The 20,829-nt window shown below is 43.6% G+C and overlaps 1 protein-coding gene across 7 annotated transcripts in view; it reads right to left on the reverse strand.

The window, feature by feature from the left end:
• Positions 1–20,829, reverse strand: part of BID (BH3 interacting domain death agonist) — a 72,151-nt gene that overhangs the window by 4,729 nt on the left and 46,593 nt on the right. For 3 of the 7 annotated variants that reach the window (XM_036455650.2, XM_036455651.2, XM_036455645.2), the window contains exons 2-3: positions 19,221–19,290; positions 8,906–9,119 (exon numbers count right to left, since the gene is read on the reverse strand). In XM_036455650.2, coding sequence (XP_036311543.1) covers positions 8,906–9,119; positions 19,221–19,232 — 226 coding nt within the window. In that variant the 5' untranslated portion in view covers positions 19,233–19,290. Of the gene's footprint in view, positions 1–8,905; positions 9,120–19,220; positions 19,360–20,829 lie in introns of all 7 variants that reach the window. The other 4 variants (XM_036455646.2, XM_036455643.2, XM_036455642.2 and 1 more) reach the window with 2 other exon arrangements.

Below are 20,829 nucleotides of genomic sequence, written 5' to 3' on the forward strand. Positions count from 1 at the left end.
ACTTCTTCCTGAATACAGATTCAACATCTGCCCACAAAAAGCATCAGTGATACTATGACACCCATGACCATGGACACCTGAGGCTTGAGCCTGGCAACAGCGATAAGGCTGCTAGTTATGTATCCCATCATCTAACGGGTTTCAGACTCACAAGTTGTTAGGACAGAGGCTCTGCAGTCATACTGAATTAGAGCCCCATCTCTGCCAATCCCTGTTCACGAGACCTTGACACATCCTCTCCTACCATCTTCATAGGGCAGCTATGGGGATCACTGCTTTCCCTAGTCATATCTCACTCAGTAAAACCTGTCATCACTCTGACCTAGAAGGCTTTGCACAATCTGCCCAGCCCCTCTAACAGGAACTCTTCCCACTTCTCCAGCTACACTGGCTTCTGTAGAGAGCAGGCTTCTTCATTAACTTCACAAATGCCACTCTGTCCAAGATCAAACCCCACTTTCACTGCCACATGTCCTCTTCCACTCCCTCCATTACGTTCCTTGACACCAGTTTCATAGTTTGTCTGTCTGTAGTCTTTGTCTGACTCCCAGAATGTAAACTTCACAATGTCTCTGATTTTCTACATTTTTTTTTCTTCTTTAAATCTTTACTGTTGAGAGTATTACCGATTTTCTTCTCTCCTCCTACCCGCCAAGGCCTCCCTTCACATGGTTCCCAACCTGCTCCAGGCCTTCACTCTGTGTCCATGGGTAAGATCTTTGGTTAATCTCTTCCAGCCTCCCTTCTCCCCTTCCCTCTGAGATTCATCAGTCTGTTCCATGCTTCCATGCCTCTGGTTCTATTTTAGTCACCGATTTATTTCATTCATGATATTTCTTATTTTGATTTTTAGATTCAATTATTGATATATATGTATTTGTTGCCATTTTATTGTTCATATTTTTTTAAATCTCTTCTTCATAAACAATACCCTTCAACATTTCCTGTAATACTGGTTTGGTGGTGATGAATTCCTTTAAATTTTTCTTGTTTGTGACGATCTTTATCTGACCTTTAATTCTAAATAAGAGCTTTGCTGGGTAGACTATTCTTGATTGTAGGTCCTTATTATTTGAATATTTCTTGCCACTCCCATCTGGCCTCCATAGTTTCTGTTGAGAAATCAACTGAGTCATATGAGCACTCCCTTGTAGGTAACTACCTGCTTTCCTCTTGCTGCTTTTAAGATTCTCTCTTTTCTTTTGCCCTTGGCATTTTAATTTGATGTGTCTTGATGTGAGCCTCATTGAAATCCTCTTGACTAGACTCTGCACTTTTTGGACTTGTAAGTATTTCTTTCACCAGGTAGGGGAAGTTTTCTGTCATTACTTCTTCAAATAGGTTTTCAATATCTTGCTCTCTCTGTTCCTTCTGGCACCTCCATAATGAGAATGTTAGTACACTTGAAGTTGTCCCAGAGGCTCCTTACACTAGCTTAATATTTTTGGATTCTCTTTTCTTTTTGCTCTTCTGATTGGGTGTTTTATGCATCTTCATCTGCCTCATCATTGATTTGATCCTCAGACTCCTCTACTCTACTGCTGAATCCCTTTATAGTATTCTTTATTTTAATTAATATATGCTTAATTTCTGGTCCTTTTTCAAGTCTTTGACATTCTCAATAAAATCCTTGAAAGTCTCATGAAGATCCTTGAGTAAGCTTATAATCATGGATTTGAACCTGTATCCAAAATTTTGCTTTCTTCCATTTGTTTCATTCATGTCATTTTTCTTTGTCTCCTCACTTTGGTTGATTCTCTGTGTTTGTTTCTATGTATTAGGTAGAGCTGCTGTGCCTCCTTGATTTGGAAGAGTGGCTTGTGTAGTAGGTGTCCTATAGGGCTCAGTAGCTCAGCCTTCCCAGTTACCTGAGCTGGACACTCTAGATGAGCCACTGTATGGGCTCTGTGCACAGTCTTGTTGTAGTTGAGTCTTGATTTTTGTTGGCGTCACTGGGAGGAATTGACCTCCAGGACAATTGGCTATGAGGACCAGTTGTGACTATAGTGGGAGAGCTGCTGTGCATAAAATACCCCTATGGAGCAGGACTTGCTTCAGTGGGGCTTTGGTGCTCACTGAGTCTGCCCCTTGAGTGTGTTGCTTATGGATGTGTAGAGTTGTAATCTGCTAGGCTCTTCATGGAGGTGCAAAGTCAGCCACTGCCTGGGGCCACCCTGCAGGAGCTATTTGTTTTGGGCAGGGAAGGGCCAGCTGTAAAGTAAGGCATGCTTATGTTAGTGCAGGGTCTTGGGCCTTTTATTGATCAGTTTGGAGCATGCTGCTCAGCTGCAGCATGTTTGAGAGATTTTAACAAAGTCAGAAGCCTGAGCCAGAGCAGGACATTCAGATGCAAAAGCCACTGCAAACAGCTTGGGTAGGGCTGCAAATTGGATAGCGTGGGGGTCTCAAGGAATCACCAGTACAGAGAGCACATTGTGGGACATGCTGATGGAAGCTCACATATGGCTGCCAGTCAGATCTGCGATGGGGGATGTCCCAGCACAAGGACAATGACCTCTGCAAGCACCTCTGTCTGGGAAAAAGCTGCTCCCAAGTTCCTGTTCCAATGCCAGACAATCCAGTTCCTCCTCATATGTGTCTGGGTCCTCCAGAGCCTCACCCTGGCACTGGGGCAGAGGAAGTAGGACCTTGTAAGTTCAGTTCATGTGCCAGCCCTTTAAAAGGAACATCTGGGTTTCCAGCAGCCTCCATGTCACTGAGCCCCAGTACCTGCTTGTTTCTACAGCTGTAGTTATGGGCACTTCTATTCCCAGCTGTGGAACCCAAGGGTGGGACTGGGACCCCTTGCTTCTCCACAGGGATGATCTCCAATCTGATGAAACAAACGGCCCACGTGGGTGCTGTTCTAGCCTGTACCACACTTCTGCCCCTCCTAGGAGGACTTCCATTTGGCCAGCTTTCAGGTGGTTTTGAATGATGTTGCTCTGTATTTTATTTTACTTTTTATTTTTTTAATAAATCTTTATTGTTCAGATTATTACAGATGTTCCTCTTTCCCCCCCCCATACCTCTCCTTCACCTGATCCCCCGCCCCCGCCCTTACTCCCTGCCACTGTCCTCATCCATAGGTGTAAGATTTTTGTCCAATCTCTTCCCGCACCCCTCACACCCCCTTTTCCCCCAAGAATTATCAGTCCACTCCCTTTCTATGCCCTGATTCTATTATATTCACCAGTTTTTCTGTTCATCAGACTTTTTATTGACTTGATTTTTAGATTCATTTATTGATATATATTTGTTGTTCATAATTTTTACCTTTACTTTTTTCTGCTTCCTCTTCTTAATATCTTTCAGCATTTCATATAATACTGGTTTGGTGGTGATGAACACCTTTAGCTTTTTCTTATTTGTGAAGCTCTTTATTTGACGTTCCATTCTGAATGATAGCTTGGCTGGGTAATCTTGGTTGTAGGCTCTTACTGTTCATCACTTTGAATATTTCTTGACACTCTCTTATGGCCTTCATAGTTTCTGTTAAGAAATCAGCTGACAGTCATATGGGTACTTCCTTGTAGGTAATTAACTGTTTTTCTCTTGCTGCTTTCAAGATTCTCTGTCTTTTGCTCTTGGCATTTTAATTATGGCTTGGTCCTCTTTGGATTCCTTTTGTTTGGAGTTCTCTGTGCTTCCTGGACTTGTAAGTCTATTTCTTTCACTAGGTGGAGTAAGTTTTCTGTCATTATTTCTTCTAATAGCTTTTCCATATTTTGCTCTCTCTCTCTCTTCTTCTGGCACCCCCATAATTCAGATGTTGGTACACTTGAAGTTGTCCCAGATGCTCCTTACACTATCTTCATATTTTTGGATTCTTTTTTCTTTTTCTTTTTCTCGTTGGGTGTTTTTTGCTTCCTCATATTTCAAACTTTGGTTTCATTCTTGGGGGTCCTCTAGATGGATTTCTGTATATTATTCTTTATTTCAGCCAGGGTATGCTTAATTTCTGACTGGTCCTTTTCCTTTTTTTTTTTTTCTTTTTTTTTTTTTTTTTGCATTCTCATTAAAATCCTTGAAGGTCTCACTAAGTTCCTCGGAGGTCTCACGAAGTTTCTCAGCGGTTTCTAGAAGATTCTTAAGTAACCTTACAACTGTGGTTTTGAACTCTATATACAGTAATTTGCTTTCCTCCATTTCTTTCTTTCATGACGTTTCTTTGTCTCCACATTTTGGCTTCTTCCATGTTGATGGAGTGGCTTTGTGTGGTTGGTGACCTATAGGGCCCAATGGCTCAGCCTCCCCAATCACTTACAGTGGACACTCTGGGTGCACCCCTTTGTGAGCTAGGTGCACAGTCTTGTTGTAGTTAAGCCTTAATTGCTTTTGGTACACTGGAAGGAACTGACCTCCAACCAATTGGCTATGAGGATCAGCTGTGTCTATAATGGAAGAACTGCTGTGCTGGAGACACCCTTATGGGGCAGTACTTGCTTCAGTGGGGCTTTGGTGCTCACTGAGTCTTCCCCTTGAGTATGTCACTTATGGATGTTAGGAGTTGAAATCTGGTGTCTTACCCTGACCACTACGTACAATGGCTCCTGGATCTCCAAGGAGGTGCAAGTCAGCTACTGTTTGAGGCCACCCAGCAGGAGCTACAGCAAGATCTGTAGATTTCTCCTCTTTGTTTGGGGTTTGGAAGTTTTGGAGCTCTCTGACCCAACTGCAATTTGTTAGGTTAAGCTGTGAAAGGGCAGGCCATTCTTATGCAAAATCCACTGCACACAGCTTGGGTGGGTTTGTAAATTGGGTGGGATTGCAGGGATTCACTAGGGCTTAGCAAACAGTGATGGCTGCCAGTCAGCCATCTCTGCGTCTCTGCATTTCCGCATCCAGAACCAGTACAGTAAACAATGATTCCTGCAAGCACCTCTGCGAGAAAGCCACCCTCACTTTCTGACCAGATGCCAGATAGTCCAGTTTCTCCCTGGGATTCTAGGTTCCCAGAGTCTCGCTGGAAAGGAGTTCAGTGCAGTCAGGGGTTTGTATCTCTCCTCTGATTGAAAAAACTGCACATCCAGTCGCCAGCCCAATTTGCGCATCTCTGTACCTCTGTTTTTCCACGCCTCTGCACCTTCTATCCAGTCTCAATGAGCTTTTTTCTTTCCTTCTAGTTGTAGAACTTTTACCTTGCCAGCTTTCCTTGTGGTTCTGGGTGATAGTCGTTTTGTCTTTAGTTGTAGTTTTGGTGTGGTTGAGAGGCAGCATATACACGTGTATACCTTATGCCACCATCTTAGTTTCTGGTTGCTCTGTATTTTAGTTGTAATTTTGATGTAGTTGTAGGAGGCAGCGAGAACCTGCCATTTTGGTTCTCTCAGGGCTCTGATTTTTTAATGTTTTATTGCCAAACATGCAGTACTGAGAACAATGCAAGGCACACAGAAGATGCTAAATAAACAATTTTATGAACGAATGAATAAGTGATTGAACCCTGTACCTAGCTCCTAGTAAATTTTCAATAAATGCCAACTATTGTTATTTTTCCAATTAAATCTTACACTGTGGAACTTCACTTCTTGAACTTAATTCATTCCAGAAGGCTGTTCAAAAAGCAATTTATTTGAAAACATCATTTTTCCCATTAAAAATAATGTAAATTGAATTAATCCATTCCTAATCCCCAAATCATTCCCTCTTTTAATCTACTGAATTGCCTGTGATCAATGTTTCCTTAGCATTTTCACACCCTTAGCAACATCACTCTTGATGGCCTCTTTATGTCTTAAAATTGTGCTAATCATGGATTACAGTCTCTCCTCACCCCATTATCACTGTCCTCCAGTCCACTCTCCACAGTATACTTGGGCCAGCAAGGCACTTACAGGTGAAGATGAGAGGGCATTGAGAGTGAGTGCCTCCTTACATTTTGTACCCTGGATATTTCATTTGCCTCACTGTGGCACATGAGTATCAATATGACATCACTTTTTTACTCAGAATTTGCCACATGCTCAACTGTGCTGAAGAGAAAAATTACCACCCAGCCTCAAATCACGCTGAACTTCAATTATTCCCTTCAAATGCTCTAGTTAAAGTCAACCTTTCCCAGGCCCTGGCATTTTGATCTTCAGGGTTTTGTTTAAGCTATTGCCATTCCCTCTTCCTAATCTCCAGAGAAAAACTACACAACTTCACTGCTCAGCTCAATTCCACTGCAGCCATGAAATTTCTCCTGATTTCCCACAGAGAACGAAGTACTCACTACTTTCTCCATAGCTCCCACAGCACTGACTCTGCCTCACTAATCTCCCTAGGCATTTCTCCCATTTCAGCAACTTCAGGAGTCATGGCTGATTCATCTATGTGCAACCAAGTGAATAAATTCACCATGAAATTTATAGTGGTCAGAGCCTCTATTTCTGCCCTGTTCTTCCAAATCTTGTCAGGTACTTACAAACAGAGGGAGAAGTTAAGTGTACAGCTCCATAATCAGTTTTAAAATGCCATTTGAGTCAAGCCAGACATTCCAGCCTACAAGAAAGGGAAGGTACAGAACAGCAAAGGAGAGCCCAGGGGACAGCCTCTAGCGGTAGTTACTCCTACTAACAGTTACTGCCAGCAAAGCCATTCCTGCCCCTCCTTTCCTAAAGGATCCAGGTGCTCTTATTCCAGTTTAGGGCCAGAAGACATGCTAGCTGGATTCTAAGGCAGCTAACATCTGGCACACCTTGATTAGTGGGGAACTCTTTATTACACATCCCTATCCACCAGCTGTGAGACAGAGCTAGGGGTTCCAAGGCTGGATGGGTTGCTGGTCTCCCTTAAGGCCACCAGAGAGCAGTGCAAAAACCTAGAGATGTAAGGGTATCAGGATTTTACTCCCGTTCCTAAGTAGAGAGGCTTAGGGTCTAGGTCCTTAGAGTCACCTTAGGCTTTTAAGGCAGTGAAACTATCCAGGGCATACACCAGAGTCTCCCATCCTAGAACACACTGGGTCAGGAAACTGGAGTAGGGGTCAGGGACCAGGCATTTTGAAAAAGCTTTTCTTGGAATTCCAATGTGCACACTACTGAGGGCCACTGTTCCCTAATCTGGTCATGGCTAAGCATTCAACATGCTCCCCAGCCTTGCTTCCTCAGCCATCTGCTTGGGATACCTAGTCTCCATCAGTGAAGGCAGCATTAGCAATAAGGAGGAGTAAAAATTGAAGTTGGAGAACAACACAAGGATGTGGGTGAGGAAAGGTGAAAGAAGTCTAGAAACTGTAATGTACCAAGAGGCATTAGTGAACATGGGAGGGTGGGCAATAACAGAGCGGAAGGGAGAGAGATAGAGAGCTAGAAACGTCGACGAGAGAGAAACATAAAATATATTTAAAAAAAAAAAAGTTAAAATTTTATTGCCCAGCTCAAGGAAAGAGGCCTGGCCTGTCATTTGGTATTGATGCTTTTCTGGGCCTCAGTTTCCTCACTTGGAAGTGATATTCAGAATACTTCAATGCCCCATCCTAATATATAAAAACCCTGGGTCATAACGATCAATAACAACCAATAACAACCAAACCTCTACCAACGGGAAGTCAGCTTTGCAGGCGCGGTGCTCCACCACTGACTGCTGAGGAGGCTGCAAATCAGGGCCAGAAAGAGGCCTGAAGAGAGAAGCAGGGACTGATCCATTGCCTCTGAGGCAGCTTTTGACCAACACTTGCCCCTCTCTCTCCCCGTCTGGCCAGCAGCCTCACCTCCATTTCTTTTTTTTAATTTTTTTTTTTTTTTTAATTTTATTGCCTCCAGCCGAAGCCAGTTTGGCTCAGTGGTAGAGCGTCAGTCTGCGGACTGAAAGGTCCCAGGTTCCATTCCGGTCAAGGGCATGTATATTGGTTGCGGGCACATCCCCGGTAGGGGGTGTGCAAGAAGCAGCTGGTCGATGTTTCTCTCTCGTCGACGTTTCTAGCTCTCTATCTCTCTCCCTTCCGCTCTGTAAAAAATCAATAAAATATATTAAAAAAAAAAAAAAAAGAAGTTAAATTTTATTGCCTCCATTTCTCTCCAGGCCTCCACCAGGGCTGCTGATCAGCACTGCCTTTCTGATCAGGCCCCGTAGATAGTCCCAGAGACACTGACTGGCATAGGTACCAACTAATCAGAACCAAATCTGGGTGCTGTGGGGAGCCAGTGGCTGCCTAGGAGACAGAGCTTTTAATAATGACTAGCATAGAAACCAATTAATCAAAACCAAATCTGGGTACTATGGGAAGCTAATGGCTGCCTAGTAGGTGGAGCTCTGGACGCTGACTGACATTGAAACTGACCAATTAGAACTAAATTGGCCAGCATAGGAGGGCAGTTGGGGGTGAGATCAGGCCTGCAGGGGAAGGCAGTTGGAGGCAAGATCAGGCCAGCGGGGGAGGGCCATTGGGGGTGAGATCAGGCAGGCAGGCAGAGGCAGTTAGGGGCGATTGGGCAGGCAGGCAGGTGAGCATTTAGGAGCCAGCAGTCCCAGATTGCAATGGGATTGTCTGACTGCCAGTTTAGACCCAATCCCTGTGAACCTAAACCTAAACCGGCAGTTAGACATCTCCCAAGGAGTCCCCAATTGGAGAAGGTGCAGGCTGGGCTGAGGGAAGCCCCCCTCTGTGCATGAACTTCATGCACTGGGCCTCTAGTGTGTGTATGTGTGTGTGTGTGTGTGTGTGTATTTATATTTATATTTATAAATGTAAGGTGCTATACAGATATAGTCATTATAAAAAAAACTGAGTGGATTTTCAACTAATTGGAAGCTCAGCTAGGCTTGCTCCACTGGAGGAACCAAGTATCACATGATGCAAACATCAATGGTGGACTAACAACACTCAGGTGGAGCTGAACCCAAAGGTCTCTTCTAGCACTCTGGATCCCTAAATGCAACTGGTGACAGCAAGGCAGAAAAGACTGGGCCCGATGCTTACCTGTCTCCTGGCTCTCCAGGACAAAGTGGCTGTACTGGCTGCCATCGGTCTGCAGTTCATCATCATGGTTTTCCCGTAGGCATGCTGGCAAATATAGGTCATGGCCCAACACCTGCAGCTCTTTTTGGAAATTGTAGTTGGAGCAGTTTTGAAGGAAGCCAAACACCAGCAAGTCTGTAATGTGCTCATCCTGGAGGCCTGAACCACTGCTTCCCTAAGATGAAAGGGGGTCAGGAAGACTGAGCTGGCAGAAGGGCTCTGGGTACTATGGGGCCCCAAATAGCCTCACTAGCCCAAGAGATCTGAATAACTCTATGGGCACAACAGTCCTGCAAGAGATCTCATTGGGCAGAGACCAAGTCTGCAACACCTGTATGTAGATGTCAAAGAGAAAGCTCCAATTCTGCACAAGTTGGTTATTTACCACTTAACTGACATCCTGACATTAGCTGGAGTAAGCTTGCTTTTGGGGTAGGAAGCCCAAAGACTGTTTTAGGATGTGAAGTAAATAACATGTAGAGAACCCTCTTCTTTTTGCCAAGTCCCATGTGTCTTTTACCAAACTGAGCCCAGCCTTACTGGCCATGGATCCAGCAGTTAGAAGCTCATTCCTCTCCATAATGTCCTTTATGGGCCCAGTATGGATTGTGCAAACAGCAAATTTTTAATAAATACTGGTAGTAGTAACCAGATACCCTCTCCCCTTGAGCAGGCTTGGGAGGACGTGCTTCTTAACCAAAACACACAGAGAGCACAGCTCCAGCTCCAACCCAGAGGGGCTGGTGATGGTGGCCCAGCAGCTCTCCATCCAAGAGCAGTGCTACAGCAGTAGCTCAGTTCAGCCTCTGTGCTATGGGAGAAGCGTGGGCATTTCTGGTGTGCTGACTGCATTTGGGGCAGTGTTCTTGACAAACACATGTGAGCACTTGTGGCATCAGCAGTTAGATGTGCTCAGAAAAATCAAAGATCTAGGATGAGAGGGAGTAATATGAAAGGCCAGGGACCCAAAGATCTGCTTGTATAAATGCAAAGCTGACATGCTGGATGGTATGAGGTCAGTAGAAAATGAAGGTGCAGGTAAAATTTATTTCTATATTCTAAGTCCTTAGTAGTTTTCTTTAAAATATATATATATATATATATTTTCTTATTGATTTTTAGAGAGAAAATAAATAAATAAATAATAAATGTAAGAGAGAAACATCGATCAGCAGCCTCCTGCACGCCCCCTCCTGGGGATCAAGCCCTCAACCTGAGCATGTGCTCAGACCAGGAATGGAACCTTCAACCTTTTGGTGCATGGGACAATGCTCAAACAATTGAGCCATACTGACCAGGGCAATCCTTAATATTTTTCATTAGAAAATTCAGAAAACATTTAGAGGACAGTTTTTAGGAGGCAAATAGTTTTCAATAAAATGCTTATATATTGTTATTCAGCCTGTAGTTCTCTAAAATTATTCCTAAAAAAATGGGAGCCCAGCTGGCATGACTCAGTGGTTGAATGTTGACCTATGAACTAGGAGGTCACAGTTTGATTCAGGTTAGGGCACATGTCCGGATTGTGAACTCGATCCCCAGAAGGGCAGCTGATCAATGATTCTCTCTCACCACTGATGTTTCTATCTCTCTCTCCCTTCCTCTCTGAAATCAATACAGACATATTTAAAAGAGGGGGTGGTGCCAAAACCGGTTTGGCTCAGGGGATAGAGCGTTGGCCTGCAGACTGAAAGGTCTCAGGTTCGATTCCGGTCAAGGGCATGTACCTTGGTTGCGGGCACATCCCCTTTAGGCAGTGTGCAGGAGGCAGCTGATCGTATGATTCTCTCACATCAATGTTTCCAACTCTCTATCCCTCTCTCTTCCTCTCTGTTAAAAATCAATAAAATATATATTTAAAAAAAAATATTAAATAAATAAATAAATAAAAGAGGGGGTGGTAATGTTATACAAAAGTTCTACTGTCAAGCCCTGGCCAGTTTGGCTCAGTGGTTAAAGTGTCAGCCCACGGTTTGATTACCACAGTGCAGGTTAGATTGCAGGTTTGATTCCCAGCTGTGTGGAAGGCAATCAGACTATGTGCTTCTCTCACATCAGAATCTCTCTCTCCCTCCCTCTCTCTCTCTCCCTACCCTCCCTCCCTCCCTTCCATTGTCTGAAAATCAATGGAAAAAATATCCTCGGGTCAGCATTAAAAAAAACACACAAAAAAACTTGCCCTAGCTGGTTTGGCTCAATGGATAGAGTATTGGCCTGCTGACTGAAGGGTCTTGGGTTCGATTCCAGTCAAGGGCACATGTGATTGCAGCTTGGTTCCCAGTGGAGTGTGTGCAGTGATTTTCTCTCATCATTGATGTTTCCTTCTCTCTCTTCCTCTCTTTTACTCTCTGAAATCAATAAAAATATATTTTAATAAAGCCCTACTGTGAAAATAAAAATGTATTTTAAAAAAGCTCTACTGTGAAATAATTCCAGGAGGAGCTTAGAAAGTCAAGAATGGGCTTCATTTCCACCTCATGGTGATGTACTGGTTACAGAGAAGACTGGGGCAGTGTTATGGGGTGAACTGTATTCCCCAAAAGGAAACATTTAAGTGCTAGGCACAAGTACCTATGAATGTGACCTTATTTGGAAATCAAGTTAAATATCAGGTCATCCTGGATTAGGGCAGGCATCTGCCACTGGTGTCTTTATGAGAGGAGACAGAGTTTTGTATAGAGACACAGAGGGACAATGGCATGTGAAGACAGACTAAAAGTAGAGTGATGTGCTTAACAACCAAGGAGCACCAAGCACTGTTGGTAGCCACCAGAAGCAGGGAAAGAGGCATGGGACAGATTCTTCATCAGAGCCCCACAAGGATCCAACGTTGCTGACCCCTTGATTTCAGACTTCTAGCCTCCTGAACTGTGAAAGAAAACACTCAGCTTGTGGTATTTTGTTTCAATAGCCCCAGAAAACTAATATAGGCAGTTTTTTCCTGACGACTTCCTTTCGATCTAGAGGTTGATAAATAAGTGTCCAAAGTCTGGATGTAGAGCAATTGTTGCTAACCACTATGCCAGATCAGCTTATCAAATATATCTTCAGTAATCTTGGCTTTTGCCATGGAAAATTAAAAGAATAGAATTGGCAGAGAGGAAGAAGCCAAGAGTGACCCATGCAGCCAAATGTTGAGCACCAGGCTGGCTGAGAAGCAGTATGAACAGACTCCATTCTAATAAATAGGCTGGAGTTCCTCAGAATAGGCAGTAGGTTCAGAAGCCTGACAGTATTAAACTCTAAGAACAAATAAGAACCAGTGATAGTATGACCTTTTTTGATCCTTCCAGTAATGAAAGTTAAAATGGGTATCTCAAAAAGATAAAATATTTGATAGTTGTTTATTCTTTAGGTCATAGGAAAAAAATTTTAGGAGAGAGGAGAAACCAAGATGGCGGCATAGGTAAACAACTGGTCTGCTGCTCGCACAACAATTTAAAAAATTAAAACTAATACAAAGGACATCTATCACCCCAAATCACGGTAAGACTGGCTGAAAGAGAAAGGAGTGCAAGTGTGGAGCCTAGGTACGGAGGCACGCGAATTGGGCTGTGGTGGGTGACTGGGTGTTCGGCTTTTCTTTTCAACCTGAAAGGAAACAAGCTCCCGATCACTTTGAAATTCACGTCGGGGACCCAGACACCTATGGGGAGAAGCTGGTCTGTCGGCCATCGGGTCCGAAGTGAGGGCGGCAATTGCAGAGGTGTGCGCAGCAATCATTGTTACTGTGCTGGATCACAGGGAAGCGCGGACTTGGAAACGCGGGGGCAGGGACAGCTGATGGCTGCCATCACTGTTAGACACGCCCCAACCTAGTGATGTCCTGAGACACCTCCCCGCCCTGAGACCCTGCCCTGAAATCCCACCCACACATTCTACAGATCCGCCCAGGCACCACACATCTGCTTTTACATATGAATAGCCTGTATTGAGACAGTTTAACCAGATATAAACTGCAGCTCCAGCAACAAAACAGCCAAGTCCCAAGCAAACAGGAGAAAACTAGTTCTTGCTGTAGCTCCTACAGGGTGGCTTCAGACAGTAACTGAACTGAATCCCATTGGAGATCCAGAAGCCAGTGTTCCTAGTGGACAATTTTAACCACTCACACCCATAAGTGACACATTCAGGAGAGGGGCTCAGTGAGCACCAAAGCCCCACTGAAACAAACCATGTCTCCAGCACAGCAGTTCTTCCTATATAGACAGAGTGGGTCCTCATAGACAATTGGCCTGGAGATCAATTCCTCCCAGTGTACTAATAACAATCAAGGCTTAATTACACCAAGACTTTGCACTCAGCCCATAAAGGGATATACCAAAAGCGATCACCCCAGGTGATTGGGGAAGCTGATAGTTCACCTACCACACAAAGCCACCCCATCAACATAGGGAGGAGACACAGAAACATGTCACGAATGGGAGAGATGGAGGAGAGTAAACTACTGGATGACACAGAGTTCAGAATCACATTTATAAGATTACTCAAGAATCTTCTAAAAACCTTTGAGAAACTTGATGAGATCTCCAAGAAGCTTGATGAGACCTTCAAGGACCTTAAAGAGAATACCAAAAAAATGGAAAAGGATCAGTCAGAAATTAAGCATACAATCTCTGAAATAAAGAATATACAGAAACTCAACTATAGATCAATGTACCCCAAGAATCAAACCAAAGATCTGGAATATAAGGAAGAAAAATTCACCCAACCAGAGAGGCAGAAAGAAAGAAGAATCCAAAAGTGTGAGGATAGTGTAAGGAGCCTCCGGGACTGCTTATAATGTACCAACATCCAGATTTTTGGGGTACCAAAGGAGAGCGAGCAGGATATTGAAGGACTATTGAAAGAAATAATGATAGAAAACTTTCCCTACTTGGTGAAAGAAATAGACTTACAAGTTCAGGAAGTATACAGAACCCCAAACAAGAGGAATCCAAAGAGGAACACACCAAGACACATCATAATTAAAATGCCAAGGGCAAAAGACAAAGAGAGAATTTTACAAGCAGCAAGAGAAAAACAGCTAGTTACCTACAAGGGAGTACCCATAAGACTGTCAACTGATTTCTCAACAGAAACTATGCAGGCCAGAAGGGAGTGGCAAGAAATATTCAAAATGAGGAACAACAAGAACCTACAACCAAGATTACTCTACCCAGCAAAGCTATCATTCAGAATTGAAGGTCAGATAAAGAGTTTCACAGACAAGAAAAAGTTAAAGGAGTTCATCAACACCAAACCAGGATTACATGAAATGCTGAAGGGTATTCTTTAAGGAGAGGAAGAAGGAGAAAAGTAAAGGTAAAAATTACGAACAACAAAAAGACATAAAATACATACCTACCAATAAGTGAATCTAAAACTCAAGTGAATAAAAAATCTGAAGAACAAAATGGACTGGTGAACATAATAGAATCAGGGACATAGAAAAGGACTGGACTAACAATTGTCAGGGGAAGGGAGTCTGAGGGGTGAAGGAAGAGATTGGACAAATATCTTACACCTATGGATAAAGTCAGGGGCGGGGATAAGGGCATGGGTTGGAGTTGGGAATCAGGTAGAGGGGAGCTATGGGGGAAGAAGGGAGAAAGAGGAACACCTGTAATAATCTGAACAATAAGATTTATTATTAAAAAAAATTAAATCATAAAATAAAAATTTAGGAGAAATGATCAAAACTTAGAAGTTAAAACTCAAAATTACAAAACTTTGTAATATTTCTTGCTAGAAATATTACAAAATTCATTTAAAGGAGGCATGCTATAAAGTCAGTTATGGTGCAGAGAAAAAGATGGAAAGCTATCCAAGCATAATCCTGGTTCCCAAACCTGGTGAAAAGAGCAGCAAATATACAGAAAAAAAGGACAAAATCAATCTTACTTTCTAAAAAAAAAAAAAAAAGAAGAATGCTACAATATGGATGAACAGTACCATACAAGTAGTAAAAAATTAATTAAATTAAATTAAATCCAAACCCAAGACATTGTGGTAAGTGAAATAATCCAGATACCAAAGGGCAAATATTATGTGACTACTTCTATGAGGTACTGGAATTCGTCTGATTCAGAGAGACAGAAAGGAGAGTGGGACTGGGGTGATGGGAAGTGAATGTTTAATGGGGACAGAGTTTCCAATTGGAGATAACACTTCTGTGCATGGTGGTGGTGATGATGGCACAGCAATGTGAATGTACTTAATGCCACTCAACAGACACTTTAAAATGGTAAAAATGATACATTTTATATTATGTATGTTTTACCACAATATTTAAATTTTACCACACTTTAAAAACACTGAGACAAAATAATTGAAGAAAAAAGTAAGAAAAATCTATAACAGGAATAAAATTCTGATGGTGGGTGAAGAGGCCAAAACCTGACATGTCAGCAGAAATTGCTGTTTCACTGTGAACCCTGATTCTGTGGGACACTGGGCAACTTGTGTCTGTTTTCTCACCTTCAAGGGGAAAAAAATAACATGAGAAATAATTTGAGAGTAATTATATCTACCTTCCTAAACTGAAGCTATAGCAGGAGAAACAGGATGCTGTGGGAGACAGCACTCCTAAAGTTGATGCGCTAGTCGAGCATAATGAGGCAGTGTGGTTCTAACCCAAAGACAGCTCAAGAGTGCAGAAGAGGAGACAGAACTTCAAGATGTAAGGGGCTAGAATGGGTAGGTTTAAAGGACCAGAACAGAAGAGTGTTTTGGTTTTTGAATAGGCCTTTTTCAGCACGGGGAGCTCTCTTCTGTTCAATTAACTAATGTCTGCTAAGCTTGAGATGTCTCTGGTCCTCCAGCTGCCAAGCAGTTCCCATGCCGAAACCAGTTTGGCTCAGTGGATAGAGCATCAGCCTGTGAACTCAAGGGTCCCAGGTTCGATTCCAGTCAAGGGCATGTACCTTGGTTGCGGGCACATCCCCAGTGGGAGGTGTGCAGGAGGCAGCTGATGGATGTCTCTCTCTCATCGATTTTTCTAACTGTCTCTCTCCCTTCCTCTCTGTAAAAAAAAAAAAAAAAAAAAAAAAAAAAAAAAAATATATATATATATATATATATATATATATATATATATATATATATATATATTTGGTAATGCTTTAGAAGGCTGTTCAACAGTATCTATGGCAAACCTTGGGTGCCAGGTGCTGCTATATGGCTCAGGATCAGAACCTGTGGGTCACTGGGAGAAGCAGAAGGCTAGGGTATGTAGACGGGCCAGCCCTGGTGCTGGTGGCCTTGAAAACATTATAGAATTTGGCAATGAAAGGAAATAGAAAGACTTATAGTAAGTAGAAGAATAAAGGACAATTGATTGGATATACCGTGATTTTCTCTTCTAAGCTCATTCAACAGTATAGACAAGGCACAGGTTAAGTACCATTCTATTGAAGGCAGGGGGAATAGCCTATACGACCTCTGGGTGACCTCTTCCAAGAACTCTACATCTTTTATTCTTTCGTGTGTGTCTGGGTTTATATACTTTTATTTTTTTTAATTTATATTTAATGTTCAAAGTATTACATGTCCCCAAAACTCTATACCCGTGGTCGGCAAACCGTGGCTTGCGAGCCACATGCGGCTCTTTGGCCCCTTGAGTGAGGCTCTTCCACAAAATAACACAGCCTGGGCAAGTCTATTTTGAAGAAGTGACATTAGAAAAGTTTAAGTTTAAAAAAATTGGTTCTCAAAAGAAATTTCAATCATTGTACTGTTGACTAATGAGTTTGCTGACCACTGCTCTATACCATACACACACACACACACACACACACACACACACACACACACACTGAGTGGCCAGATTATTATGACCACCCCATCAGTATTTCATTGGGGGCCACCTTTTGCCTTCAGTACTGCGGTGATTCTTGGCATTGACTCCACAAGATATTGAAAGTGATGCAAGGAATCTGACACCATGCCTGATGAATAACACTGTACAGTTCTGTGAGATTTGATGGTTGTGGAACCAGCTGCCTGATGGCTCTTTTAATTTTGTTCCACAAATGCTTAATTGGATTGAGATCTGTTGACTGTGGGGGTCACCTAAGCAAGGTAAAGTCTCCCTCATGTTCTTGAAACCACTGCCATGCACCGTGGCATGGCACATTGTCTTGTCGGAAGAAGCCATATCCATTGGGATATGCCATCAACAAGATAGGATGAACTTGATCAGCAACAATACTTAGGTATATTGTGCTATTCAGACATTGTTCCACACGAAGTAAAGGGCCCAAATCATATCAGGAAAACATGCCCCAAACCATAACACTGCCCCCATGAACTTGAAGGGTTGTACTTATGCATGTGGGGTGCATGTTTTCATGCTGTTTCTGCAAAATTCTCACTCCACCATCTGCATGATGCAACTGGAAACGTGATTCATCAGACCACATGACTTTTTTTCAATGCTCGACTGCCCTATCCTTGTATTTCTGTGTGAATTTGAGACATTTTATCTTGGTAACTGCAGACAGCAAAGGTGTTCAAACAGGCCTTCGGCTTCCATAGCCTGTATGATGTCGTGTACAGCTAATTTGTCTACAAATGTCAGGTGGTCATAATAATCTGGCCATTCAGTGTATATATATATCATATATATCTTATCTAATAAAAGAGTAATAGGCAAATTGACCATCACTCCAAGACACAAGATGGCCACCCCCATGTGGACACAAGATGGCCTGCATGGGAGGGCAGTTGTGGGCAGTTGGGGTGACAAGGCCAACAGAGGAGGGCAATTGGGGGAGATCAGGCCAGCAAGGGAGGACAGTTGGGGTGCACCAGGCCTGCAGGGGAAGACAGTTAAGGAGGGGCCAGGCCTGCAGGGGAGGGCAGATGGGGGGGACCCAGGCCTGCCAGGGAGGACAGTTGGGGGGTACCCAGGCCTGCAGGGGAGGGCAGTTGTGCGGGACCAGGCCAACAGAGGAGGGAAGTTAGGGGGGATCAGACCTGCAGGGGAGGACAGTTGTGGGCGATCAGGCCAGCATGGAGGGCAGTTAGGGGAGACCAGACCAGCAGGGGAGGGCAATTGGGAGCACCAGGCCTGCAGGGGAGGACAGTTGGGGGGAGACCCAGGTCTGTGGGGGAGGGCAGTTGGGTGGGACCAGGCCAACAGGGGAGGGCAGTTAGGGCAATTGGGTCAGCCATGGAGCAGTGAGGTGTTGATCAGGCTGGAAGCGGAGTGGTTAGGGGGGTGATCAGGCTGGCATACAGAAGTGCTTAGGGGCAATGAGGCAGAAACAGGTGAGCAGTTGGGAGCCAGCAATCCTGGATTGTGGGAGGTATATCCGACCACCCATTTAGGCCCGATTCTGGTGGGGTCCCAGATTGGAGAGGGTGTAGGTTGGGCTGAGGGACACCACCCTGTGCACGGATTTCGTGGACATGGCCGCTAGTGTGTGTGTGTGTGTGTGTGTGTGTGTGTATTTATTTATTTACATATGTGTGTGTGTTTTTATTGATTTCAGAAAGGAAGGAAGGAAGGAGAGAGATAGAAACATCAATGATGAGAGAGCATCATTAATTGTCTGCCTCCTGCATTCCCCACACTGAGGATTGTGTGTGTGTTTTTATTGATTTCAGAAAGGAAAGAAGGAAGGAGAGAGATAGAAACATCAATGATGAGAGAGCATCATTAATTGTCTGCCTCCTGCATTCCCCACACTGAGGATTGAGCCTAAAACCCAGGTATGTGCCCTGACGGGGAACTGAACCTATAAACCTGGTTTATAGGTCAACACTCAACCCGTGAGCCACATCGGCCAGGCACTCTATAGCTTTTAAATGGTCTCAAATCAGAAAGCCTCCTTATCTCAGTCGGTTAAGCATCATCCTGATTCACCATAGTTGTGGGTTTAATCCCCAGTCAGGGCACATACAAAAAGCAACCAAGAATGCATAAATAAGTGGAACAACAAATCTATGTTTCTCTCTCTCTTTTCCCCTTTCATCTCTCCCCTTCTCTCTAAAGTCAATCAATCAATCAATCAAAATTTTTAAAAAGAAAGAAAAAAGAAAGCTTCCTTGAAGCTAGGCAGAAGGTATAGGAGGAGGGCTGGAAAGCAAAAGAGAAAAGGAGGAGAGTGGGAAAGGACAGAGGTAAGAGGGCTTTCTCTCCTCTATTTATTGCACCCCAGTCCAGCTAGAAAAGTGATGCCCCTTCTACAGAACTGTCACACAAGGTGGGCTGGTCTTACTGGTCTTAAGCATAAATAAGCTGGTCTCAGATGCCCTTGCTTCCCACATCCCTCCTCCAGAAGCATCTGACCTTAGGATCCATGGCACAGGCAGCTGGAGGCTTGATTGGATTCTGGTTCACAGGTGTCCAAGGCAGCAGACTGGAGGGGGACACATAGACACACAGGGTGGGTGCTGGGTCCCTGTAGTGATAGCCCTCTGGGATCCTCCTGAAAGAATCAAGAATGCTGTCCTGAACTCTGGCTTTGAAGCACTCCAGCCCCAAAGTGGGCTCCCCTCGCCATCCCACCAGCTTGCCTTGGATGGCCACTTTCCTCAGTAGAGACTCGCCAAGGTGCTGAGGGCATCCCAGGCTCCACCCTCCAGCCTCAGGGTTCACTCTTCCATCCAGCTCACTGAGCAGGCAAGGAGAGCAGTCTGATTATGAATACTGTTTAAGTAAATACTTACATTAGTGAGTTTAGCTAATAAGGCATACCTAGAAGTTTTTAGGAAATCCATTTTATTATTACACTAATAGGGCCACTACAACTTTTCCTTTTTAACAACAAAAGTGAAAGGAGTTTTAGGGATAAAAATAGGCATGTTTAGGGAGTTTAGGAATAAAGAAGGACCATGGGGGAGGAATGCATAGGTGAGGGCTTGGAGCTGCCAGAAGGCACACATTCACAGAGGGGAGAAAAAAAAGTGCCACAGCATAAGGGGAGAAGAAGACATCCATTTACAGAAGATAAGGGAAAGCCACAGGGTATAAGAGAAAGAGGAAGACATTCCTTCACAGGAGACAGAAATGTTACAAGATGGGGCAGGGGAGGGGGGGAGAGAAGGGGCACTACGTGGGGGTTGGGCTTTGACGTGGGGGTTGGGCTTTGACGCTACAAAAGAGTGACCAATTGGAAGGCAACATCAAGAAACACAGAACTACAGCCTTTACAAACCTTACCAAAAAAGAACTTAGTGGATTACCCCCTTGAGACCCCCTCCCTTCGTAGGAGTCTGTATTTACTTCTAATTTCTACCCTTTTCATCTACCAACTTTTGTCCATGGCTTAATTCTTCGAATCCATCTAAAAAAAGGATCCGGGAAAGAAATCACCCTTGCATTCTGCTCAGGAAAACAACCCAAATCAAAAGCAACAACCCATCCCCTGAGCATACTAGTATAACAGTTCTCAGAGCTCCACACTATCACCATTTTGTTACACACAGCATGCTGAGAAGCAGGCCTTGTACAGTGCTGATGTTGACTTAGTAGATGAGAAGATAAGGTTTGGGGAGTAAGAGACAGTGAGGAAGGCCAGATAAGATGATTTGTTCATATAGAAAGAGTTCCTATAAAATGTTTATAACAAAAGAGAAAGAATGCATAGTTGATAATTACACCAAAGATTAAAGTTCCATATGGCATATATCCCAACTAAATAAACCATCATAAACAACTGACCAGACAAAAGTCAACTGAGGATTGAATTAAAAAGATTACATCCATAAAAATGGAATATATATAACCATGAAAAGGAACAAGAGATCTGTGAGTGCATCCATACAGAGATGTCCAAACTGAACAAAGTGAGTAGACTCTGGAGCTCTCGGCACGGAGACTTGCCATGGTGCTGAGAACATCCTGGGCTCCACCCTCCAGCCTCAAGAGTCCACTCATTTTAATCCTATTTTAAAAT

This window comes from Pipistrellus kuhlii, unplaced genomic scaffold, assembly GCF_014108245.1.
Source record: "Pipistrellus kuhlii isolate mPipKuh1 unplaced genomic scaffold, mPipKuh1.p scaffold_m20_p_3, whole genome shotgun sequence".
Classification (NCBI taxonomy): Eukaryota; Metazoa; Chordata; class Mammalia; order Chiroptera; family Vespertilionidae; genus Pipistrellus; species Pipistrellus kuhlii.